The sequence below is a fragment of the Suricata suricatta genome, chromosome 17, assembly GCF_006229205.1.
Source record: "Suricata suricatta isolate VVHF042 chromosome 17, meerkat_22Aug2017_6uvM2_HiC, whole genome shotgun sequence".
Classification (NCBI taxonomy): Eukaryota; Metazoa; Chordata; class Mammalia; order Carnivora; family Herpestidae; genus Suricata; species Suricata suricatta.
This window is the reverse complement of record NC_043716.1, coordinates 3,636,626-3,663,444: the sequence shown is the minus strand read 5'-3', so window position 1 is coordinate 3,663,444 and position 26,819 is coordinate 3,636,626. Positions and strand designations below refer to the sequence as shown.

The window sequence follows — 26,819 nt, the reverse complement described above, 5'->3', positions numbered from 1 at the left end:
GCGTTGGGAAGCCCTAGCGAGTTTCTGGGAACGACGTGCAGGTGCAGATGACGAACCGGGAAAGGAAGACTCTCCAGCGGGCGGCCGGGAGCGGTGACGGGCTGGGGCGGGCACCGCGGGTTCCTCCCACCCGCGGGCGCCACCGCCGCGCAGCCGGCCTACCCCCTAGGGGAGGCCGCCCTGGGACCGGAGCCGGGAGCCGCGTGTCGCGCCGTGCGGACCCCGCCCCGGACGGCTGTGGTTTGCTTGTTTCAGAGTCGCTTCCCCCCAAACCTTGGGAGACTTCACCCGCCTCGCTTGGGCCGGCGGCGGAGCGGGCTCGGGGAGGTTAACGCCGGTCCCAGGCCGCCAGCGCCGCGGGCGGGGACCCCGGAACTCCACCCGGCTCCGCACCCGCTGGCTCTTTCCAACCTTCCGCGTTTGCTCATTCAGGAAGTTTTCCGGCTCTCAGGCGCGCCCCCTGTTGCGGCCCCCGGTTCGCTCCTAAAGCAAAAATCCTCGCTCATTTGATGCCCAATCAGAGCTGGCTTGGCCTTGACCCGCCCTTGGTTCCTGGGTGACTCTGGGGGCCTCCGTTCGCTTGATCCTCTGACTGTCAGGTTTATAATTAATCAAAGTCTTGCAGACGAATTTCTCATCAATTTCTGGCTCAAAAAGAGATCAGCGGGATGCATTAATTACATCGAAGCCCTGAAATCTTACTCACTTGATACATAAGTGATCATTTATTAAATATCCACCTCGATATGTCAAATAGGGCCCCAGCAGGTTACATGATGCAAAAAAGGCTTAGAACAAAACACTGTACTGTGAACTGGAGACTTGAAGTGTTTCTGGAAAATGCCATCATTTACCTTTTGTGGAGAAAGCTATCTGGTTGGATGATTAATATACAAGGTACATTCCCTTGGCTAGAGAAACATCTGTGAGGGGGCGCCTGGGCGGCTCACTATCTCCATCTCTGCTCAGGTCCTGATCTCATGCTCCATGAGTTCGAGCCCCAGGTAGGGTTCTGTGCCGACAATTCAGAGCCTGGAGCCTGCTTCCGATTCTGTGTATGTATGTCCCTCTGCCCCTCCCCTGCTCACGCTCTTTTATGTCCTCTCTCCAAAAGAAATAAACATTAAAAAAAAAAATTTTTGAAAAGCATCTATGAAATGTCACCTTTGATAATCACCCCAAGATCTCCAGGGACACATGGTTTTTCTGGGAAAGCATCGTAATTCATGTTTAACTGTCTACTCAGTCAGGAATTCTGCCCATGCCTAAACACCTGATTTCACTTAATTCTCAAAGTAACCTTTTAAGCAGGCTGAAAAGACCACACAGAGGCTCAGAGGAAAGGAAGGAAGGAAGGAAGGAAGGAAGGAGGCAAGGAGGGAAGGAGGGAGGGAGGGAGGGAGGGAGGAAATGCAGAGGGGCCACGGGCTTCTCAGTCCTAGACAGAGATTCCCACAGGAAACCCACAACTGGGCATTGATTCATCGAAAAAAAAATGTTTAATTACAGTCCAGACAACGTATTCTTGAACACATACCAATTTCAATATAAAACTTAAGAAAGTAAAATGCATTTTACAAAGAAAAGTTTAAGATGTAAAACGTCTTGACTGAAGAACAAAATCACAGATGTGAGAAGTCAGGACCGTCTCTGGGGTTGTGTGAGGTCAGCCTTCCGGACACCGGAAGTCTCCGCGGCTCTCAGGAGGTGAACGGGTACTTCCATCTCAACACAGCTCCATCAGCGCTTACGCTGACGATGTAATGATTTCCTGGACTTATCCGGAGGCGGGTGACGCTGCCGCTGTGCCCCACCCCGACGTGAGTCACCTCACCTCCGTTATAATCCCAAACTTTGACCAGATGGTCCTTTCCACCTGGAAAAGACAAACAGCCCTATGGCACTGCTGCCCTAAAATAGGGAGAGGGGTGCCTGGGTGGCTCAGTCAGTTAAGCATCGGAATTCAGCTCAGGTCATGATCTCGCGGTTCAAGTTCGAGCCCCGAGTCGGGCTCTGGGCTGACAGCAGCTGAGAGCCTGCTTCAGGTTCTGTGTCTCCCTCTCTGCTTATACTCTGTCTCTCTCAAAAATAAACATTAAAAAATATAATTAAAAAATTGGGAGAAACAGCCCTGATTTCAAGTAACTGCCTAATTTTCAACATATTCCCTGTGTTCCAATTTCAAGGAAGAAAAAAAATCTTTATAGTAACTCCTTTCCTTGATTATAAAAATCTAGGTCTGTTGTAGTAAATGTGGGGGAAAGAAATATGAAGAGGCGACATTTCCCCCTTATCCCACCACCCAGAAATAACCACTGACAACATCTGTGGTTTCTTCCAGGCTTTTCTCTGATAAGTGTACATATACACCTGTAGATGTGGTTGGGATCACACCATGAGCGGTTTTATGTGATTTATTTATTTTTAACGTTTATTTACTTTGAGAGAGAGAGGGAGAGAGAGAGAATCCCAAGCAGGCACCATACTGTCAGCACAGAGCCCCTGCCGGGCTTGAACTAAAGAACTGTGAAATCATGGACCTGAGCTGACTTCGGACACTTAACAGACTGAGCCACCCAGGGGCCCCCACCAGGTGTGGTTTTGTGTTACACTCTAAGTAGATGTGTTTGTGAAACTTTAATTCATTTTTGAGCATTTATTTGTCAATGTCCTGAAGAATCGGGTCTGGCAGGAAATGATCATGGATGGGGTTCTAGTAGGTGTGTTGGATGGGGGATGGGGGGGTAAGTGTCCCCCTCCCCCATCCCCGCCAACATGCTGGTTTAAAACCAGGCAGTGAAGAGGCTTCAGTAGGAAATTACAGAGCAAGGCATGCCGGACAACACGCCTCACTTAAAGGCCATCTGAGGTTTAGCCTCAGTGTGTGCCCTGGGGGCCCGTGGGCAGACCTTTCCTCCCCCTGACTCGCTGACTTCTGGATCCTTCTTTCCCAGCCACGCTGGCTGTGGGCGCAGGCCTGAATCTAACCTCGTTGTCCTGAAGACACTTTTGTCATCACTTCCTGTTGCTTCCCACCCGCAAGTTCTATATTCCCACTTAAACTAACAGGGCTCAGCTTGCTTTTCCTATCCCGCGACTGACCTGTGACAAAGTGCCCCCCTTCCACGGTGATATCCATTCCGTTGATTGACCCGGACGAGGAACCTTCCAGCTCTCTGATCACTGACCCATCAAATACTTCCCAGTAAGCGATCTAGAAGTCAGAAGCAGCAGCGTCAGGCCGGACCCAGCTCGGCGGAGGCATCCGTGTGGTGCTAACAAAAAGATGGTTCTACTTTATATAGAAGGCGGCAAAAATACACCCTGGAGGACAGAGCGGCTGAAACTATAAATAGGCTCAAGCAGGGGGTGGAGAAGCCATTTTAATATTTTTAGCGTTGGTTTTTAAATTTGCATTCTATTTAGAGAGATGTCGATGTGCCAAGAAGCCCGGCTTATGACAGAAAACGCTTTCGGTGAGAGGAAGCCCCCGGGAGTCCGAAGCCTAAGCGGTAAAAGCCAGAAGGAAACAGCCACCGCGTCCACTTCCCCACTTCGGCTCTTGGAGGGGGGCTAGCGTCAGGTCTGGTGGAAGGCAAGCCCCCTTCTCCAGCTGCCTGGGGAGTGAGGGGTCCAGAGAGTCCTATCAGCTGAGCCTCGCCCCCCGCCCCCCACTACTTCCAACTTTCTCTTCTGCCTCAAAGCAGTGAAGCATCCCCCAGGGTGGGGTCTAGAGGCAAACTGGTAATATGGGCCCTTTCGGGGGAGGCGAACTAGGTCAGGGGGGTGGGGGGTGGGGTCTCCAGGGAGGGAGATTTTTCTCTGAACATATTGCTTTTATAGTCTTTGAACTTCGAACCTTGTAAATGTACAACCGATTCAAAAAGAAACTTTCTTTTCCGGCACCTGGGTGGGTCGGTTAAGTGTCCGACTGTTGATTTCAGCTCAGGTCCTGATGTCATGGTTGGTTGTGAGATCCAGCCCTGCTTTGGGCTCTATCCTCGGCATAGAGCCTGCTTCAGATTCTCTCTCTGTCCCTCACCCTCTGCCCCTCTCCTGTGTTCTCTCTCTCTCGAAGGAAAGAAGGAAGGAAGGAAGGAAGGAAGGAAGGAAGGAAGGAAGGAAGGAAGAAAGAAAGAAAGAAAGAGAAAAAGAAAAAGAAAAAAGAAACATTCTTTCTAAACAAAACACTTGACCAGGATTCAGGAGTGTGAACTTGGACGTGCGTTTCACCTCTTTCTCTTGTTTCGTGTTGATGGAAATGTGCTGTGTTTTAGTCATTACTATAGGAGTCTGTATTCCTCTGAATGTAGCTAGAAGTTATGTATGCTATTTAAAAAGGGTTTTTTTTTTTAGCGAACTTATTCATTTCTATTGATGCTTGATTGCTTTAACAAAAAGTTGTTTTTGCAGTAAAAGAATAGAGGGCTGTAGAAACGTGTCCAGACCCTCATTTCTTGGGAATCACATCCACGTAGGTAGCAGGTGTCTAACTACCTGCTCTCTTGGCCAAGGCCAAAGGGACCGTCTTCTGGGCAGCTTAAAGGCACCTCAGGCTTTCTCTCTGCCTAGGATGGTCTTCCTGGAGAGCTAAGCCTGGTGAGGCCTCAGCTCAGATGTCACCTCCTTAAAGGAGACCTTCGCCGTCCATCCTAGCCGAAGCAGCTTCCGTCTGTCCAGCCGGGATCACGTAACCTACTGATTCCCTTTTATCCCTTTCATCATCTAATGTCATCTTTGTTCACCTGTTACCTGCTGTTCATGGACGTTTTTGTTCACGAGTGTCGTGGCCAATCCAGCCCTGCCTGGCCGCCATAGCCCGTAAAGGTGGCCAGCTCCCTGATGGCAGGGACCCTGATGGCAGCTGTACTGATTTGTGACTTAGGCTTGGGATATTCTGGTGAAAATTCCCCAATGAGGACAGGAGAGTGTTTCAAGTCTCATAACCGGAGCCCTGGAACGTGGGAATTATGACACGAATCTAGAAACTTTCTGAACCGTGTATAATTGCATTTACGGTGATGCTGTGATTCACTTCCGACTATCCTTTCTCCCCCAGTTCCAAGAGAAAGCTACGCAGATCAGAAGTGAAACACAGGGTTGGGGGGAGGTGGGCAGACGCAGGCCAGTTTGGGTGGACAGACACAAAGAAATGAGCAGGCCCACCTAGAAAGACCAGAGCAAGGCAGAGCTCCGGGCCTCCCAAAACATTCTTGACCTGCACGAGGTAACATTTCTTGTTCTTTTTATGACACAGTGTGTTTTAGACAGTAGTCCCCGATCATCTGGGCGGCCTGAGCAGGAAAAAGCCCTATTCCTAGATTCTGTCTTGGTGCTGGGAGTGGAGAGAAGAGCCCCTTCTATTTTTCCTACAATATTTATATACTCTTAACTCAACTTTTTCTGGAGTTGGTAAAAAAGATAAATACGCAATCTCTTCTTCAGTGATCTCAAAGTCCGGATTAGAGGAATCCAAATCCAGGCATTGGAGGTACAAGGTATTAGACTGAGACCTGGCTGATCAGACATGGCAGGGAGGGTAGATGATGCCACAGCGTCCTTACCTCCCCGTGGCCTCTCCCCGAAGCCTTCTGCTTGCTCCTAGAGGAAAGGTTCCCCCCAAAAGAGACACCAGTCTCTACCCAAGGACGGGGACTCCCTAGCTAATGAGACGTGTCATGCGTTGATGAAGCAGAGAGGATGAGCAATGGTTTGAAGGTGGTCCAAGGGACAACTGGTCTGGCCAATGCCCTCCTGGCCTCAGAAATTCCCTAATAATAATTACCAATATGGAGTGAGTGGCTACTACGTGCCAGGCCCCCTGCCGTTGGCCTTCTGCCTGAGCATGACTTTCGTGCTCACTGCAACTGGGAGCTGAGAGGCATCATTTCCACGCTACAGACAAGGAAGCAAAGGCACCAGGAGCTGATGTGCCATTTCCAAAATGGCGCCCCTGATCAACGGCAAAACTGTGCTCTGGACCTGTGGGGCTCCAGCCCGGCAGCCTCGGCCACAACTCTTCACTGTGTCTCTCACGGGCCAGAAGGAGCCGGACTCTTGCTGGGAGGACTCACCTTTCTGTCGGTGCCACTGGTGATGATCTGGAACTCTTCGGGATGGTAGCAAACACACTGGAATAAGGTGTTTTCCAGGATCATCTGATTCCTCCTAAGACGCCTGAAAACAATTAGATGCAAAAGCTGTAAAACTTGACTTTCTCTTCTCTAGAAAACATCTTTGCTCTTCAGCCTGGAGTCCTCCCGACGCACCTGCGGGGCAGCCAGACGCTACAGGGCAGGCCCTTTCCCGAAGACAAAGCACGGAACTCTAGGGGAAGCCCCGAGAGGCTGAATTCACAGCCTGCTCTCTTCCACAGGAGCCACCATATTCTCGAGACTGCCATTTTGAAGCCAAGTTTCCTGCCACCTGAGTGGCAAAGTTGGGGGGCAGCTTTTTAAACATAGATATTACTGAGCCTTTCCTGAGGGGATCTGGATCCAGCAGGTTGGGAAGAGGCCACAGATGGGCACTTTCCATCAGCGTGCCTGTTGAATGTCGTGCACAGAACAGTCTGGAAGCCCCTGCGTTAGACACCATACTGACAACCATGTAAACATGGTGGCCATCTCACAGGCTAGGCTCTACTGGCTGAAAAGAAATGCATGTTCTGCACAGCTTCTTCTCACGATGGAAGTTTTCAAACATGGCATCTGGGCTGTTTTTTAGAGATTTTGTCACAAGTTAACCTAATAGTCCTTACAACAGGTAGGGTTCAGCGATGTGAGGTCGTCACAGACCATCCATGGAAATACATTTAGACACGCCCTCCCTTCTAGTTCCGTTTTTTCCCAGGGGGGAGTTCAGGTGCAGGCTAAGACCTCCCACAAATGTGGTCCTTGAACCAGTGGCACCCTGGGGAGCTGGTTAGAAATGCAGACTCTCAGGGTGCCTGGGGGGCTCAGTCGGTTAAGCATCTGACCTCAGCTCAAGTCATGATCTCACAGTCTGTAGGTTTGAGCCCCGCATCGGGCTCCGTGCTGACAGCTCAGAGCCTGGAGCCTGCTTCCAATTCTGTCTCCCTCTCTCTTTGCCCCTCCCCTGCTCGCTCGCTCTCGCTCTCTCTCTCTCTCTCTCTCTCTCTCTCTCTCTCTGGAAATGAATAAACATTAAAAAGAAAAACTAATAAAAACACACAGCCAAAATGCTTATAGTAAAAAAAAAAATCGCCTTTGAAAATCCTTTGCGTGGCTCCAAGAATAAAAGTTCACATGCTTTGGTCCAGTGAGTCAGGGGCTCTACTGGACCTGGGACAGGCTCCCAGCATCAAGAGGGCACTGGCCAAGGGGATAGGGCAGGACTGACACCACGCCCCCTAGTCCCCCCCCCACCCCCCAGCATGCAACAACTGGAGGAACTGCCTGCATTACCCATTACCATTTCCCTTCTCCCTTTTTGGGGGAGGGGCGATTCTTAGAATCGTAATTGCCTAGTTAAATCCTGCTTCACTGTGTGCATCCAGAAAGCTCCTTCCCTATGCATCCAGAATCTTCCAACACCCAGCTCTTCCGGGACACTGCGCCCCTTCTACCAGCACCTGTTCCTGCTGCCCTGAAGGCGATCTCTACCCTTCGTTTGGAGCCTCTCTCGGTGAGACGCTGGAGTTGCTGGGTTTTGTCAGACCGTCCTCCCCGTCACAGGTACGTACACAAGGTCCCAGATGATGCAAGTCCCATCCGTGCTGGCCGTGACACACTCCTCGTTGCTCTTCTTCACCCTGATGCAGGACACGGATGACTTGTGCTCCTTCAGGGCCTCCTCCAGCTTCTGCGTCTGGCAGCCTATCTGCCACACCCTCACCTGAAAGCCACAAAGTGCAGGCGTTCAGCGCCAACGTGGGACTTGGGGAGGGATCTAAAAAAAATACCCAGCGAGCTTTTCCACCTCTGCTGTGCTTGGCCCATTTCTGTGAGCTCCCTGCCCTGGTCTCAGCTGAGCGGGGCGGGAACGCTGAGCCACGGGGCAGGGATTGCCGTCCACGGAGCCAGAACACACTTGCATCTACCTTCAAGGCTGAGGAATCTGCCAGACACCCGCGGCCTAACCAAGTGAAATAGGTCTGCGCGTTTCTACTGAGCTCCGCTCTCAGATTTCTGGTGCCCCCCGGAAATCTCTCGGGGACCCAGAGTCATATTTAAACTTCACATCAGCTGCTCAGGGTGAATCATTTCAAATCGATGGGTCTCAGCCTCATCGGAGCCAATATCCACTTTCTGCAGCAAATATTTTCTGACCCTCCCCCACCACCACTTGACCACCCGGAAGTGAAATTCATAGGTCCTAGGTCCTACACAGAAAAGTTCAAAACAGTCCGTAGGCTGCTCTAACTGTAATGAAAAGGATTCGTAAGAGGAAAGCTACTGTATGTTCTGTAACAAACATTCTTGCACAATTGTTGAGAAAATAGTGTAGTCAGATGCTAATACTCACTTATAATGAGCATGTTGGAGTAAAAAAAAAAAGAGCAGGGATTATCTTGTGTAAGAAATATGAGGCAATAGAAGAATAGTAGGTCTGTGTGAACACCCGACCAGAAACTAGTGTTAGGGTAAGTCCTAACAGACTAACTTATTTGTACCTGAAAGGGGAGAATAACCATAAACGAAGAGAAACATTCTTAGATGCTTCTTTAGTAAGGAAGATGAGGAGGCATGAAGTTATCCCAAATGGGCTGCGCCATATTTGTTTCTAGGGTGTCCAAATAATTGCCTGTGTCCTGACACGCCATGAGGTAGTGACTGTTGCCAGGGAGAACGGGTCTTTAATCTTGTAACGCCACTACCCGGGGAGGCCCGCATTCCGTCGTTAGCAAGAGCAATACTCACATTCTCTAACTGCTGTGGTGGGGGCATCAGCCAAACAGCACCCAGGCCCGGAACTTCGGGGGCTCTGAGTATCTGCCCTTGGGTTATGGGATCGCAGGGGGGTTGGGGTATGTTTGGGGCGGGGAAGGGATAAGGTGGTGGGATTGGGGTCTTCCCAACTCAGGCAAGGCCGTCCGCCGGTGAGAATGGAATCACAGGTGCTTGAGTGTTTCAGGGACTGCTGGATTCATAGCAGCGCACGCCCGCTGACCAGAAGCCCTGGCCTCCCGCACGTGACAGAGACTTTGAAGACAATGTTTCTGGAAGGAAGGGCTGTAAGAGCTGAGTGGGGATTGGGAGGAAGCGCTGACACGGTGTTCTGAAAAGATTTCTGAACAGGGCCAAGGCCAATGAGCTTGTCATGCACAATTTCCTCCGGCAGCTCTCCGCAGCTCGGGCTCAGGCACCTAGAAGCAGATGACTTGGCCCAAGCCAGTCTGGGCACCAGCAAGGCAGGGGCCCCAAAAGGCCCAGGGATGAAGCAAGGGTGCTGAGGGTGTCAGCAACACCGTGGCTGAAGAGATAGGGGAAGGGATCGAAGCCCTTGCGGGGTGCGGAGGGCAGAGAGCTAGGGAGGGTCCAGGGCTGGAAATGTCTCTGGGCCCCTGCCAGAGGGCTGGCCCACATGGAGATATGCTCTGAATGTAAAATATGCATCAGATTTTAAGGACTCAACACAAAATGGTGTAAAACATCTCATTAATTGGAGTACTGTTATTTTCCCTTTACCCACAAGAAACCAAAGCAGAGAGGGGTTCAAGAGCATGCCCAAGGTCACACAGCCAGGACAGGGCAGAAGTGAAACATGACTCTCAGGAACGCCTGGTGGCTCAGTCAGTTAAGCATCCAACTTCTGCTCATGATCTCATGGTTCGTGAGTTCAAGCCCTGCGTGCTATCAGCTCAGAGCCTGGAGCTGGCTTCGGATTCTGTGTCTCCCTCTCTCTCTCTCTGCCCCTCCCCAACTCATGCTCCGTCACTATGTCTCAAAAATGAATAAACATAAAAAAAAGTTTAAAAAGAAAGAAAGAAAGAGACATGACTCTGGAACTCAAACACTCAGCTACAAGTCTGCTTGGCCCAACCTTTGCAAAAGGACACATCAAGATGCTGTCTCTCCCTTCTCCCTGACAAGTTATTCCTGCAATAGCATGAGGTAAGGGAAAGAAAGGTCCTGTGTTGAGAAAGGAAGGGTTTAGGGGCAGGTGACAAGTTGGGAAGTGGCGGGGGAGGGGGCACTGAGAGGAACGTGTGGACGGGGACGGAAGACGTTTCAGGCTCATCCAAATAATGGAAGGGAAGGTCAAGGGTAATGATTTTGAAATAACAGTCAAATATCTGGGTAGATGAAAGAAGTGATTCCAAAAATAGCATCTCCTTTAAAAGATAAGATGAAGACAATTTATGTAACTATAGTCTTTGCAGGAAAAGAACAACTATGCCAAAACTCTGGCACAACACTGACTTGGATTCATGGCTCGATTCCATACTGAACACTTTCATGTCTATATGTTACATATTCTTTTGTGAACAAATATATCTATCTGTGTGTTTGTATCATTAGAACTTTAATTTATGATGTATCATATAGGGTTTCTTCAAAATCGTACTTTGGTCCTGCCTGACTCCTAGTACAGATTTAAAAAAAAAAATCAAGTCAGGAGCGCCTGGATGGCTCAGTCGATTAAGTGCTTGACTTCAGCTCAGGTCGTGATCTCGCAGTTTATGAGTTCGAGTCCCATGTCAGGCTCTGTGCTGACAGCTCAGAGTCTGGAGCATGTTTCAGATTCTGTGTGTCCCTCTCTCTCTGCCCCTCCCCCACTCATGTTCTGTCTCTCCCTGTCTCAAACAGAAATGCACACACACACACACACACACACAAATCAAGTCAATGGCCTCCTACAAGGCTGTTGGCTGGTCTACACGTAGGACTACAGTAAAAAGATTCTGCCTTCAAGAACAATACCTCCCCTTCGCCACCGCCACTGATGACCCTTTTACAGTCACTGGTGGTAGCAATGGCTGTCACTCCAATCCTGTGGGCGTTGTTAATGACATAAATCAACCGGCCTGTCTCCGGGGCGAAGGCTCGGATTCTCCCGTCGTCCCATGCTGGCGTGGAAGGGGAACAAAAAGCAGGCAGGGTCAGTATACTCCTACTCTCTGTGAAGACGGTGGCTCTCATAATCATAAAGGAGTCAAGCTTGAGGAGCAGGGGTGGTGACAGAGGAAAGAGACCAGTCACCCACAACTTTCTGGAATCATATCCCTCTTTCCCCTGACTCGCCAAGTTGGCCACACCTGGCTGGAGGAAAGGACTGGCCTTAGTTGAATCTGCCTCTAGGTGCACGGCATCCCAGGAGAAAACATTTGGGGGGCTGGGGGAGGGGAAAGAGGTCAGTTCCCATCTCTGAGTTCCTGGATCTCCCAGAGCTCCACATCTTGTACATTTGATTGGCTAGCTGACATTGCGTCTGGGATGGAGAATTTAATATCTCCAGACATGTGCTGGCTTCCTCCCCGCCCCGGCTACTTGAAACCCGATGCTCCTTCCCCAACTCCTGCCATCTTCCACATGTCAGGAGAAGTTGCCCCCATCCATCTGGTTGTCTAAGCCAAGAATTCAGAGTCATCCTTGATTCCCCTCTGTTCCTTCCACCCATGCCACCCAATGCCACCCAACATCCATCAACAAGCTTCATCACCCTACAGTTAAAAAAAACATCCTGAATCTGGCCACTTCTCAACCCCTCCACTGGGCCTACCCTCATCCAAGCCACCGGCATCTCTTTCCTGGGTTATTGTAACAGCTTCCTCTTTGGCCTCTCAGACCTTTGTCCCCCTTCAAGGAATTACCTATGCAGGGGCCTGGCTGCCCTTCTTAAATTCATGTCGCCTCCCGGATCAAGAGGATTCAAGTTTTCCTCACTACACTTACAATGGAAATCCAACTTCCTTATCCTCCGTGGTTACTACTTTCTGCTCCCTACCTAGCTCTTCACCTTCTCCTACCTCTTCCTCAATCCTGACCCCAACCCTACCCCAGACACACTGGCTTCCTTCTGTTCCTTGAATACACCAAGCGATTTCCAACCTCAGGACCTTTGCCCCTGCTGTTCCCTCTGCCTGGAATGCTCTTCCCCCCAGGTCCTCACGGGGCTGGCTCCTTGTCACCAGCCTTAGTGTCACCTCTGGACCTTTGCAATTTTCAAGAAGATGTTCAAGGCAGATCCATTTCAGCAAAGATGTGAGGAAGAGAGGGGGTAAAGGGAGAGAGTCATGGGGACCCCTGAGGAAAGAACAATCCAGGCAGATGGTACAGCGGGAGTGAGGGCCCTGGGCACCATGTGCCTGAGGAATAGCAAAAAAGGAAGAGTGGCCAGAAGGGGTGAATGGTAAGAGACAAACATAGAGCTCTGGTGGTGGGGGGGGAAGGGTGCGGGGGAGCGGTTAGGAGAGAAGGTCGTGGAGGGGCCTTGGAGGCATCTGCAGGGATGTAGGAGTGACCCCTAGAAATGGTATGATCAGACTCACTTCTTGAAAATAGTTTTCTGCCTTCTGTGTGGACTACAGACAGGAGAGGGGTGGTGGGCGAGAACAGGGCCGGGGAGATGTGGTAGGAAGCTACTGGATAACCTAGGGGATGGTGCTGGCTGAGACAAGGGAGGGGATGAGGAGAAGTAGTCCGAGGTGAAGGCCATTAGAGGGAAGTGCCAGGAGCTCCTGGGGGCGGCTGCTGGGTGGGGACACATGCCCAAAGGACAAGCCAATGCAGAGGAAACAGAGCCAGGAAAAGAGGGGCTGAGCTGGGCACCTGATACCACCATTTCAATAGCTGCCCCGAAAGATCCACTTGACTTTTCCCAGATGTGAACACGCGAACTTTTTGACCACTGAGGAAATTTACAGAGGAATGGAACATAAGATGATATTAAGATATTATTATTTCATGGGAAAAATGTGTTTAGGGACGTATACCAAAGTATTTAGAGGTGGGATATCATGGCGTCTGTAATTTATGTTAGAATGCTTTGGCACGAAGGAGCAACTGAGTTAAAAACGACTTCCCTCTCAGTCATAACACAGTTTAGGGCAGGTTTTTAGCTTTCAAGTAACCAAAGGGGTTCCAACACAGGTGCTCTGTGCTCGCCAAGGCCTCAGATCCGTTCGGTAATCGAATAACTAACTTCCCCTACTAGAGAGAAAGCTACACGCTATAGCAGCCATTTTGGGGGAAGAGAGATTGCTCTGTGGTCATTCGGAGCTCAGAGAGTCTCTGGGGGGCAGGGGCACGCCCAGGAGGGGCTGGGTTAGAAGCGAGGAGGGGCCGGCAGCGAGGAGGGGCCGGCAGCGGGGAGGCCGCTACAGGGTGCCCCTCCAGGAGAGACCCGCATTCAACGCGCATGTCAAGGCCCAAACCCAGAGGCAGCCCCCAGGCCAAAGGCTAAGGAGGACTGCGTTGCCGGAAGTGACGTCAACGTTATCGGAAGTGCCATCGTTGCCGGAAGTGATGCCAACGTTACCGGAAACGATGCTCTTGCCATCTCTCATGAAGTCGATGCCGTGGCAGGTCATGTTGGGCACAGTGATCCGCAGTAGCTCCCGGTTGGTCGGCGTGTGCCACACCCTGATGTCCTTCTTAGCGCAGGTGGCGAACAGCTCGGCAGTACCGCTGCAAAGGAGCCGTGAGGAGAATAAAGAGGCGCAGCCGTACAAGATGCACACTGTTTCGTGGACGCATGTTTAACTGTCAGATGTACTGCACGAGGATATAGGGAAGGATGCCTTTTAGGAACCACGCATCTCAAAGTCCGATGGCCTTACAGAAACCTTGTATAAAAATGGCATTTGACGACCCCAAATCACCCGTGGACCATCATTTATAGCCCTTTCCCCGGGAGGATGGGTTGGGACAAAGTCGCTCAAAAGGAAAATGTCAATTTCAAAGTCTTTAAATGTCCTGGTGGACGGGAGATCAAATGCATCTGTGGAATATTAAGAGAAGCTGAACAAAATTTTTCTTGTAAAGTAGATAATCATTACAATTTCAAAGACAAAAGTGACACACGCACTAGATTTCACACCTGCAGATAACCAAAAGCACTACTTTGCTTGGTTGTGGGAAAATATGAGACCCCAGACAAGGAAGTGAACCCAGAGTAATTGGTTTGTCTGCTTTTTTTTTTTTTTTTAAGGACAACTTGTAAATGCAGTGAAAAACACCATTGTGTCAAAAACCACAGGCTATTCCAATTTGGATCAGAAAAACAAGTAATACGGGGGTACAATAAAGTCCACCTGCTTTATGCATATGAATTTACAGCTCCCACGTCCGTGGGGGCTGAGCTAACTTCTAGATATAAACGCTTCTCAAGAACTGTCTACATTTCATCAAAAGTGCATTCAGGAAAAGAGAGTCCCCTCTCCCGTACTTTAAGATCTAATTGCTTTGGAATTTAATAGAAAAGTAAGTGGATCTTTTCCGTATACTTAGCTTTGGGGCTTGGAGAGAAACAATTATATTGTGGGCTAGTTACTTAGAAAGCGTGAGCGCTGAAGGGGTGCCCGAGTGGCCCAGTTGGTTAAGCATCAACTCTTGATTTTGGCTCAGGTCCTGATCCCAGGGTTGTGGGATCCAGCCCCTCATTGAGGGCCCTGTGCTGAGTGTGGAGCCTGCTTCAGATCCCCTGCCCTTCTACCCCTGCTTGCATGTGACCTCTCTTAATAATAATAATAGTAATAATAATAATAAATTAAATAACAGAGGCTTTATATAGGACACTGCCTTTCCTGTGAGAAAAGTGAGCTTTTAAATAAGCATATGGACTCCTTGTGAAAATCAAATATCACAGAATGAGAACACCTAGAGAATTTTCCAAAGCCTTCCTACCCTTGATGGACAGTCTACGATTTTGGGAATCCAGTCAAGACATGAGCTCTTCCAGGAGCAGACTGTCCCTAGTTTAGGATCTGAAAGGTTAAGTTCCAGAAACAAACACACTGACTGGATCAAGGTGGTGCATCAGGCCCATGTGCCTCCCACCTAAAAGCCCATAAAATAAAGACACAGAGAAAGATGACAGAGATGGGGGTAGAGGGAGAGGATGTAGAGGTAGATATGGGAAATCAGGAAAGATGATCATCAAACAGGCCAGAAATACTGAGGACAAAGAGAAATCGGCTAGATAGAATCTGCGAAGAAATAGAACTGGAGAGAAACACAGAACATCAAAACCACAGAGAGTGCTTCCGGTCATGTTGGAGCAGTGACACCACGTTCCCACAGACCACAGTTATGAACACTGGATGGGGTTAATGACAGCAGGAACCCCGAATCCTGAAGACAATGAAGACATTGAAAAGTAAACAGAAATCAAGATGTTTGCTCTTGTAAAAGTGTCTCTGGAAAGGGTTCAGAATCATCCCTGTGTTGCTGGCTAATTGGAAGGTGCCCCCAACCCACAGCCGCTGTGGCCACAGAAAAAGGTGGCAGAGAAACTGTTGCCTTACTGGCTACTGGTGTGCACAGATCAGAGTTAAGGGCTGGGGAACTAAAGGAAAAATTGTGGCAGCAAGAGATCCACTGGAGCAAGACCTAAATTCAGATCATAAACACTGCCCAAATGCCCATCTGACAGCTAAATTCTATGTGCATGGGAGAAGCCCCAAGAAGAAGAAAAAGCAGAGACCAGAAAGAACTCTGCTTTTCTTTTTCTTTCTTTCTTTTTTTTAATTCTATTGATTTTTTTTTTAAGGATTCTATTTTTGAAGACAGAGCTGTATGGGATCAACCTAAGAGGTGCTTTTATTTTTACCTTTTTAACTGACTACATTCACCAACTGTGAATGTGTATGGCTCGAGGGGCAGAAAGCTGAGCCTTCCAGGTTTCCCATATCAGAAGCCGGGGCCTGAGGTCATAAGAACACCTGAAAATTAGGGGGAGATTCCCAGAAGCAAGGAAACCATGGAGAGGATGAGCTTCATCTCTGCACAAATCCTTAGGAGGATGCTAAATTACACAAGCCCACAGGCTTGCTCAGAACCTGTATAAAAATGTAGCCGTGGGAAGCCATGGGAATGTCAGCTGCTGCTGTCCATGAGAAAGATAGTTTGCAGTTTGAGTCCAGGCCAATAATCCTCAGAGATACCACAGAGTTCAGTGTTACTGCATTATATGCAGATGCAGATATGTATGCAGATATACATATATGTAGAAAATATGTCTGTAGGTGATACATATTTGTAGCTAATATGTATATCTATTATGCTGAGTTTTCAACAAAATGTAATCAGACATGGAAAGAAATAGGAAAATATGACTCAGGAAAGAGGCAATCAAAAGATACTGACTCCAAGTAGATCAAGGCATTGGATTAGCAGACAAAGACTTCAAAGCAACTATTTAAATTGCATTCCAAGTATTAAAGGATACAAATAAATTAACAGATAGGTAATATCAACAAAGAACTAAAAACCATATATCTATAATATATAATACAGTTATAAATTACTATGACATATATTTATGACAAAGATTTATGACTGTTTAAAACAAAAATTATAATTTTGTATTGATGAGTTTATAATATTAATAGATATACGTGAAAACAAAAGCACTAAGAATAAGAATGGGGGTAAGAGAAATAAATTGTTGCAAAATTCCCAGACTGCCCTTTACTTAAAGTAACTCAACATTAACTCTAAGCAGACTGTGATATGTTAAAAAATGTCCATCATCATCCTTAGAGCAGCCACTGAAAAAATTAATGCGAAGATATATATAGGTAGAAAGCCAATAGAGCAATTAAAACAGATCATTAATAACATTTGATTAAAGCAAAAGGTGGAAGGAAAGAAGAGAAGAACAAAGAATGGACGAGACCAAAAAACCAAATAACTAAAAGGAAGATTTGATACTACTAGGTCAAAAATTACACTAAGAGTAAATGAACTAAACATTCTAAATAAAAAATAGAGATTTTTAGACTGGATAGAAAAGCATGGACTAATTACATTCTGTTTCAGGAGAAGAACTTTAAAGATACAATATATTGAAAGTAAAAAAAATTTTTTAAAGATATCATACAAAGATAACAAAGCTGGAGTGAATACATTGATATCATATTTCACATCAAAGAGAATTATTGGAGACAAAGAGGGGACACTTAATAAAGAATAAAAGGTCAATACATTAGGAGTATTAATATGTATATGCTATTGTGCACACACACACACACACCCTTAATTACAGAGCTTCAAAAATATATGAAGCAAAAACGGACACAAATAAAGGGAGAAATCAACATTCATTTCTTGAAGCTTTAACATGCTTCTCTCAGTAAATCATAAAACTATTGACAAAAAACACTAAGGATAAGATATGTATGATAGAAGCAACATTAAAACGTTCCATAGAGAAAAAAAATATGATCTCCAAAATAAATATTGAATATTCTATTTACATGAAGGTCCAACACAGGTAAAATGAATCTATAGGGCTAGAAGCCCAGTTGTGATTCTCTTTAGGGAAAAGGGTAAGAGTAGTGATTGAAAGGGGTGTTTCGGGGTGAATGAAATATTCTATTGTTCGACTGGGTGGTAGTCACATAGGTGTGATATTTCATTGAGGCAGTTACTTATGATTTATGTACTTTAAGTATATTTCAATACAAAGTTCATTAAAATACTTTTTATACCTAGCCAAATTATCACTGAAGTCTGAGTGTAAAATAAAAATATATTCAGATAAGTATGGACCAAATTTTCTATACACAGACTCTTTCTGAAATAATTACCCCCACCCCCTCCCCTATGAATGACATAGAAAATAATCCAATAGGGAGATGTGTGAAAAAAAGTGATAAAAACAAAATAAAAGTTATAGTTAAATCTAAAGGTAATTATTTATAAAAGATAGTAACTATATAATCTGGGTCTATAATTCTTTTTTTTTTTTTAACATTTATTCATTTTCTAGAGACAGAAGAGAGTGTGAGCCGGGGAGGGGCAGAGAGGGAGGGAGACAGAATCCAAATCAGGCTCCAGGCTCCGAGCTGTCAGCACAGAGCCCCATGCGGGGCTCGAACCCACAAGCAGTGAGATCATGACCTGAGTCGAAGTTGGATGCTCAACTGACTGAGACCCCCAGGTGCCCCATTCTGGGTCTATAATTCTAAACAATGTTAGCTTCAGACATGGTGAGAGGGAAATAAAATACGCTGAGACTCTTGCTTCTTTGGAAAATATGATATAAATGTTGGTTAACTCTAGTGTTCAGCAGAAAAATAATATGTATATTACAAATTCAAGGGTGAATCACTGAGTGAATAAAGAGAGTGAAGAGTGTCCCAGTCATGTGGAGCAGGGGAGGGGAAGGCAGGACCATAAAACACGGTGGCCACACAGCAAAAGAAAAGTAAACAAGGAAAAAGGAAACTTGTTAAATAGAAAATATCTATAAACTCATTTGATATAAATAAATATGCACGGATCAAATTCTACCAAAAGACCCAAGACTTACCTACAAGTAAACGATACCAATACATTGAAAAAAAGAGATCGTTTCTTTTGCTACAATGCACGTTTCTGTAATGTGTATCAGGTCACATGCAATTGGCAAAGAGACACATGATAGCAGAATATTACAGAAGTTGCTTTGGCTCATACATATTTCCCCCCAATATATCAATGCTTTGGGGGACAAAGGAACTGCAGCTGAGAACACGGTGCGTTACCACAGGAGAAGCAGCACGGAAAGGAAGCAGGTGCTCCCTTACATGATTCTCACTCACCCCATGTTCTACCTCTTGGCTCAGTTTTCTCCACAGCTCGGCAGGGGGAGAGGGGGAGAGAGCAAAGCAGGGAAAGTGTGGTGACTCTTAATAGGTTTCTTTTGGGGGATAACGCGATGTTCTACAATTAGATTGTGGCGATGGTTGCACAACTCTGTAATATGCAAAACCGATTTGAAGTGCACGCTCTAAATGGGTAAACTTTAAGGTATGTAAATTATATTTCAATAAAGCTATTTTTAAAAAAAAAGGAGGTGGGGAGAAAGAGGAGAGTTACAAAGCCTGTATTCGAAAAGATAGTTAAAAATCTAAAAGGCCCCAGGAGCCAAATAATTTTACTGATGTCTACGAAGCTCCTTAGAAAAAAAGGGAAAACAGTGAGATGGAAAGAAAATGACCAACCAGTTTTTTTTTTCAATTAAAAAAATTTTAAATGTTTACTTATTTTTGAGAGAGTGAGAGAAAGAGAGACAGAGCGTGAGCAGAGGAGGGGCAGAGAGAGAGGGAAACACAGAATCTGAAGCAGGCTCCAGGCTCTGAGCTGTCAGCACAGAGCCTGACACAGGGCTCAAACCCACAAACTGCAAGATCATGACCTGAACTAAAGTCAGATGCTTAACTGACTGAGCCCCCAGGTGCCTTTGGCTCACCAGTTTTCAAAAAAGATCCCCCTTGCAGGAAGCATGAGCCATTTTCACGCTTAGAAACATTTAGAAGAACCTATTTTCGATGAATCAGAGACCCCAAAGCACATTTCATGATTGTAAGCACCGATTTTTCAAAGTCAGTCTCCCTATGAAAAACAATGAATTTGAGTTTTGCAAATTCAAGCTCACACTGAGGAAGGTCAAAGCAAAAACTGTCTGATCGGCTTCATGGGATGAACGTCGCCAGAGACAAAATCAAAAGTATGATTTCAAAGGCAAATCATGGCAAAGTATGACATGTTTGATGTTGTAACTGCTAATGGTTGGTTGTTTCGCTTGTTTTGTGTGTGATTTCCCAAGAAATCCAGAAGATTACCAGGAGGTCCAGAAGACCTCCCGAGGCCCCCGCCATTCAGCATGCCAATTCTGGAAGACCCAACTGAAGTTTGAAAGAAGGCACCACTCAGCTTTCTCCAGACTGCACTGGGAAAACAGAAGTGTGTCCATGATGGATTTACTAGAAAAGCTAACATTCTAAAGAAGCCCAAATTTTTAATTGTGAACATGAATGTAGCAACATGGTAAAGGTAACAGAAAGAATTATTGTTAATACTTCTCATTAAATGATAAGGAAAGACTAGTATTATATTTATAATTATTCCTGTAATTAATATTAAATTACAATTGCTATTAAAATAACTGACTATAATTGAAAACATTAAGGACAAAAAAAATCACAATTATATTAATAGATGTTGAAAATCCATTTACACGATAAAACTACATTTCCTGGCGCACCGCGTCAGACCTCCATGTTTTCATTGATTTTAGGAGCAAAAGTACTTTGTTCTACTTACAACGGGAAGACAATGTCCTGGACCGCTTCAAAGTGACACGTCGCGATGAGAGTCTCTTTGAAATCTGTGAAGTTGACCCGGTAAATGTGTGATTCTTCTGTTCCTACAAAAAACTGATGTCCTTCCCCTCGAAGTGTGATAGAAGTGACGCCACCTTGTAACTGGATTTTCCTTTCAGAGAAGCAAGAAGGTGAAGCGGAGTCACTCAATCAGTGAGTATTTATTACGGAGGCTACAGATCAGGCATACGACCTGGACCTGGGACATGCCTTCAGGGAGGGGACGTGATCACAGAGGCAGGAGTGACTCACACTACTGGGTGCCCGTGGTCAGCAGAGCAAGAGGCCAGCATGGTCTACAATAGTCAGGGGGAGCAACAGAGAGTCTGGGTTGTGCACCACAGATAGGATCCGGATAGAGAGGACATTCCCGGCAGGCAGTGGGCACACACCAGCGTGGTAGTTAAATACTTGATTAATGCGCTTCTGGGAAATAATCCTAAAATTGGGGGAGGGGAGAAGCCTTGACGTCAAAGGATGTTAGCAGAACCTTAACGAAAAGAGTAAAAAGTTGGAAGTATTGAACAATAGCGGGATGGTGACATCATCTATGGGACGGCACCCTCTTAAGATATGTACCTCGCCAGCAAAGCCATGTTGAAAGGATTATGGAGCGTATGTCTATTTTGCCACGGTGGTTTTCAAAAGTATATTAATATTGAAAGCGTTTATGATGTTTGCCTTAAGTAAAAATAAACCAGAAAATAGAATTTCATACGCAAAATAAGTACAATTATTTCAAAATGTGTATGGGGGCGACTGGGTGGCTCAGTGGTTGGGCCGCCAACTTCGGCCCGGGTCAGATCTCACGTTCGTGGGTTCGAGCCCCGCATCGGGCTCTGTGCTGACAGCTAGCTCAGAGCCTGGAGCCTGCTTCCGGTTCTGTCTCCTTCTCTCTCTGCCCCTCCCCCTCTCATGCTCTGTCTCTCTCTGTATCAAAAATAAAAAACATTAAAAAAACCCCACAAAATGTGTATGAAGAAGACAGGCCAGGAGAAATAACAAGATGTTAACAGTGGCTAGCTTCACCAGAACTTTCAGGGACTAGTTTCTCTTCTTTCACATTTCAGGTCTCAATGTTTCCCAAATATTTAACAAGTATGAACTTAAAAAAAAAAGAGTATAAAAATGAATGAGGCCCTAAAAACCCAATCTTGCTCTGCACCCGACCTAGTTTGGCAACAAGAATGGACTAGGGGCTCTTGTGCAAGGGATCGGCGTGGGAAATGCAGCATTTCACTAAGATCCGCTTGTTGGGGGGACGCAGAACGGCTCATGAAGAAAAAGGATTGACCCCAAGTCAGACGCCGGATTCCTCACTAACTAGATAGAGCTCTGCGACTCTGGATAAATCGCCAGAAATCCCCGGGCCTCAGTCCACTTGACCGCAGGGTAATTTCTCCTTTGTGGGGTCACAGTGAGGATTAGAGATAATGGAGGTCGTGTCCATGAGGTCAGGGAGGGCAGCCAATAGAAATGCTGGCTATTGGCATGTGGGCTCCCTAGAAGACAACGTGAAGGCCAAGGGTATGGGGGGCGAGGCCAGGGGTCCCTGAACTCCGCGGTCTGCCGCATCATTCTACTTTCCTGACTTCTGATGGGAGCTAGTTTCTTAACCCACAAAAACCCAAGGAGGTAGAAATCGCTGCTTCCAGGGGGAGGCTATCCTGTCACACAAGGTTAGTTTGTAGGCATACACAGCACAGACCCCGTAATAAGTGCCATGAATCTAACCGTCTTCATTACAACGGGGACATCTGTGTATTCAAAACAAGGTGTTAAAAAAAATAGGGGTTTCCTTTTTTATACTTGCTCCACACACCCAGAGTCTGACCAACACTGCTCCTAAGCGGCCTCCCTCTCATGCTCCCCTTTACACCAACACACAACCGGCCCCCACACAGTCCAAGACCTGTCCGGAGGGCCCTGAATTTAAAAATCACAACCCATCCTGCCTCTCTTCAAACGCTAATACCCCCTTCCTGTTCCTCCAACTCCATTTGTGCCCAGGGTCCTCACCGCCCTCCGGGACCATGGAATTCCTCCTCTCCTGTTTGTTACTGCCTTTCCCTCTTGCCGCAATGTCAGCCCATGAGAGCAGGGGCTTTCCCCTTCATTTCCGTTTGCTTTGTCCATTGCCAGGTCCCAAGGGCACCTGGAATAGCACGTGGTGCGTAGTGAAGGCTCAGTGCGGATTTGTTTGAATGAAGACAGCCGATGCTCTCCCTACAGTCCACGTGTAAGCACTGCGGGGTCCCTCAGAGCCGCGCGGAGGCCAAAGGGAGCATGTCTAGGGCCATCTGGTTTTGTTGAAGCCGAGTTCAAGTTCTGCCTCTGCCCCTCTGCGTGCTACCCCAGTGGGAAGACCCCTTCTCTGACGTCCTCTGTGATATCTAGAATACGTTTTAATGTATCTGGACCATGAGGCTTGTGCATACAGATCATCTTGGCTTCCAAGGACTTTTTCTTGTGTGTAGAACTCACCCCCGAACCAGACTCTAAGTTCTAGAAGGGCAAAGACCATATCCTACTTTATGTTTTATTAGCTTCTGGCACATTGGTTTGGACAGAGGTAATCGATGTAAGGACAGTGGATAAAGGTTTATTTCATTTCAATTAATTAGATAATCCATGAAGAGTCCATGGCATAGCGTCCAGTACAAAGAAGTAGCTGGTGAACGCTGGCTATTTGTATCAAAACTCTTAAATCAAACACGTAGTAGTAGTTTTGCTCACATAGTGCCTGACACGCAGTAGGTACGCACTGCATAATAAATGCCATTGGAAAAACGAATTTTCAAATTTGAAATTTGAGGGGGTCCAGCTGAGTGGTAGAGCATTTGACTGCAAAGTTTGAAATGGGAGGTTATTTGCTGGGTATCTTTACGACAGCATCTTATGTGCTGCCGCGTATTAGCGAAATGACAATTCGTGTGTTGATGAGGGCAGTATCCCCTTTGGGTCCTCATGGACTATTTTGTCTGGACTCGACACAAGCTATTGTCTTTTCACCGGCAAAGGAATCATCTGTCGTGATGCTGACCACTCATTTTCACAGCAAGCTGAAGCTCTTTAACCAGATACGACTCTGCTGGTGTCACACAGCCCCTGGCTCCACACAGACCTCCCCCTGGTGGGTCTTTCCCCATCCCGAGCCCGTGGAGTCTGGAACTTACTTGATGGGTTTGTAGCTGGGGCTTTTACAGAAGACCAGCAGTCCGGCTCCAGTACCCACCAACAACCCCCTCATCTCCAGGCACTTGATACTGGACACTCCCTAGTGGCGGAGAAACAGCATTGAGAGAAGGGCCAAACGGTCGTGAAGAGTCAGCGTGTGGCCCCGAGACTACGGGAGGGCCCGGGGGACGTGCAGTGCTGGCTCGTGTTGTCTGGAGGAAGCTCATGACAGGACGGCCCAGGATGCACCCCCGGGCTGGGTACAGGGGCCGAGCGCCAACGAGCTCACGGGCCGGAAGTGGCGCTTCTGGTCCCGTAAGGACCAAGGATGTTTCACTGAACTCCCTCCCTGTAGAGCTGGTTGTGTGTCTTGAATGTATCGAACGTTGACACGTTGCATCCACTCCAATGAAGTGAGAGCAGAAGACAGAGGCACAGCTAGACATCATTAGTCCTCAGCAGCCACTGTTTTCACCAGATTTAATTTCTTTTTTTATGTTTGTTTATTTTTGAGAAACAGAGAGGCAGAGAGGGAGGGAGAGAGAGAATCCCAAGCAGGCTCCACACTGTCAGCGCAGAGCCCGCCATGGGGCCCGAACCCATAAACTGTGAGATCATGACCTGAGCCAAAGTCGGATGCTTCACTGACTGAGCCACCCAGGTGCCCCCAGAACTCAATTCTTACACTTAAAACTCTTATATCCCTCATTGCCCGGTGACTGTATTTTCTGGACTAAAACATGCAGTACATCACCTTACCAACAATAGGACATACTTAAGCGTAAAGCCATCTTTGAAGTTCGGGGACATAGTGGTTATTTTACGGCACCTGCTATGAATTTCAAAATGTGCATGATGGGGCACCTGGGTGGCTCAGTTGGTTGAGCATCCGGCTCCAGCTCAGGTCATGATCTCGTGGTTCCTGGGTTTGAGCCCTGCATCAGGCTCTGTGCTGACAGCTCAGAGCCTGGAGCCTGTCTTCAGATTCTGTGTCTCCCTCTCTCTGACCCTCTCCCGCTCATGCTGTCTCTCTCTCTCTAAAAAATAAATTTAAAAAAAAACATTAAAAAAATAAAAAAATAGAATAAATAAATAAATAAATAAAATGTGCATGACCAATATTTCACTATAAAGCTTCTGGTAATAATACAGCTAGTGACTTTTTTCAGCTCTTAACGAGCTTTGGCCATTATAAAATAAGCATCATATCCCTCCGAGTTGCATTATGTTGAGTTTTGCCTGTTCTGGTTCAAAAGGCATTTCGTGTTGGAGAGGAGAAGGCGCGGTTCCAGAATGTGGAGGCGTGGAGCAGAGTTATGTGCCCCCGTCTGGCGTCCCAGCCTCAGAAGTGCTGTGAGAGGACAAGGCAAGAAGTACCCAGCCTGTTGTCCAGGGAGACGTCCGGGGGTGAATAGTCTTAGCATGCGTGAGGGGACTGAGGGAAGTAAGAGAGAAAGTGCTCAACAGCCTCAGAGTTATCTACGTGGGATTTCTTTTCTTTTTATATTAAAATTTTTTAATGTTTATTTATTTTTGAGGGAGAGAGAGAGAGATGGGTGATGGAGGGGCAGACAGAGAGGGAGACACAGAATCGGAAGCAGCTCCAGGCTCCAGCTGTCGGCACAGAGCCCATCGTGGGCCTCGAACCCACAAACTATGAGACCATGACCTGAGCTGAAGTCAGACACTTAACCGACTGAGCCCCCCAGGCGCCCCACCTACGTGTGATTTCAAATACACTGTCTTATAATCACGAGTGATATGGCCAGAGCACGCAGGTTCTGCGGCCTGCCTGGGCTCAAATCTCAGCCCTGCTGCTTGCTCTCCTGAGACCTTGAATGGTATGTGCCTCCGTGTCCTCATCCGTGACACAGGGGTGAAAATGGTACTTGTCTCATCAGACTGGTTGAGGATCAACTGGGGTAACACAGGGCAGGTGCTCCGCTCCATGGCCAACGTGCCATGTAGCAATAGTGTGTTTTTAATATTAGTATGATGACCACCACCATCTTCGTCTTCCTAGTACTCCTATAAGCCCAACAGGTCTGGCTGACCCCATTCAATTCTTTTACCTTTCTAACCATAGAGTGACCATTTAAATAAGTTTTAAAAAATTTACTTATTTTTGAGAGAGAGAAAGAGCACAGGGGAGGGGCAGAGAGAGAGGGAGACACAGAATCGGAAGCACGGTCCAGGCTCTGAGCTGTCAGCACAGAGCCAGATGTGGGGCTGGAATGCATGAGCTGTGAGATCATGACCTGAGCCGAAGTCAGGATGCCTAACTGACAGAGCCACCCAGGCGCCCCAAAGTGGGTTACTCCCCAAGATCACATAATAATCCAACCAAATGTCTTCAGTGATACTTCCTGTCTCTTCAGCCCGTAGGAGTTATATGAGTTCTGGGGACCTGGGTGGCTCAGCTGGTTGAGCATCTGACTCTTGATTTTGGCTCGGATCTCAGTCCCAGGGTCGTGGGATCAAGCCCCAAACGGGGCTCTGTGCTGACAGCATGGAGAGCCTGCTTGGGATTCTCTCTCTGCCCCTCCACTGCGGGGGAGGAGGGTGCGAAAACTATCAAGATGGGTATTTTTTTTCACAGTTCTATGGGCTCCTCTGGCAGGAGCTCAGGAGCTGGAAACAGCAGGGCTCTGAGCCTTGCCCTCTTTGAACTGATCTGCTTTCGCTTTTATCTGTTTAAATACCAGAATCTCTCTCCTAAAAATAACTTGAACAACATTATCTAGATGACACCCGATCTCCCGTGGCATTATTTCTTGAGCCTTCTGACCCAGGCTATCGCTTTTCCTCATTCCTAGGCATGTCCTTGGAAACTTGAGTATTAAACAGTTGCACGCTTAAGAAAACGCTAATGTCTTCCCAGAACCCGGTGTGGGATTCCAAGTCTTCTCGGGAGTATGTGCCGAGTGAATCGGTATCTAAGTTTAGTGAGGACCATCTGCTCTCAGATGCAAAGATTAGTGGGAACAGCCCTTGCAACTTTCTGGGGCTGCTGGAAACAGCCGCGCTTACTCTGGGAAACTCTCCTTTGATCGTGTTATATTTTATTTTGGTTTAAATAGCAAAGTCTCTCTGGACTTTTAACCAGAATTGGTAGGAACGCTGCAAACATAAAAACCAACAACTTCTAGGTCTTGCTTATGACTTACGGGGCTGGCTGGCACTAAATTCTAAGATCTAGTTGTTAAATTGGGACAGAAATTATACGTACGTGTCTGTACACGTGTGGTGTTATAGATCAAAAGCACATTTCTCTTTTCTATGGTAACAGGCAGCAACGTGGTCACAAATCACAGAGCCACACGCCCTGTGCTTGGGAGGTGTGAGGAACATGTGGTCTGATTCCCTA

General features: G+C 47.1%; 1 protein-coding gene across 2 annotated transcripts in view; it reads right to left on the bottom strand.

The window, feature by feature from the left end:
* Positions 1-1,480: 1,480 nt before the first annotated feature.
* CFAP52 (cilia and flagella associated protein 52) overlaps positions 1,481-26,819 on the bottom strand; it is a 40,040-nt gene continuing 14,701 nt past the window's right edge. The window contains exons 7-14 of one of the 2 annotated variants that reach the window (XM_029929198.1): positions 23,452-23,552; positions 20,217-20,387; positions 13,444-13,592; positions 10,887-11,032; positions 7,706-7,857; positions 6,075-6,177; positions 3,103-3,214; positions 1,481-1,876 (exon numbers count right to left, since the gene is read on the bottom strand). In XM_029929198.1, the coding sequence (XP_029785058.1) occupies positions 1,701-1,876; positions 3,103-3,214; positions 6,075-6,177; positions 7,706-7,857; positions 10,887-11,032; positions 13,444-13,592; positions 20,217-20,387; positions 23,452-23,552 (1,110 nt within the window). In that variant the 3' untranslated portion in view covers positions 1,481-1,700. Of the gene's footprint in view, positions 1,877-3,102; positions 3,276-6,074; positions 6,178-7,705; positions 7,858-10,886; positions 11,033-13,443; positions 13,593-20,216; positions 20,388-23,451; positions 23,553-26,819 lie in introns of those variants that run through there. The other variant, XM_029929199.1, reaches the window with a different exon arrangement.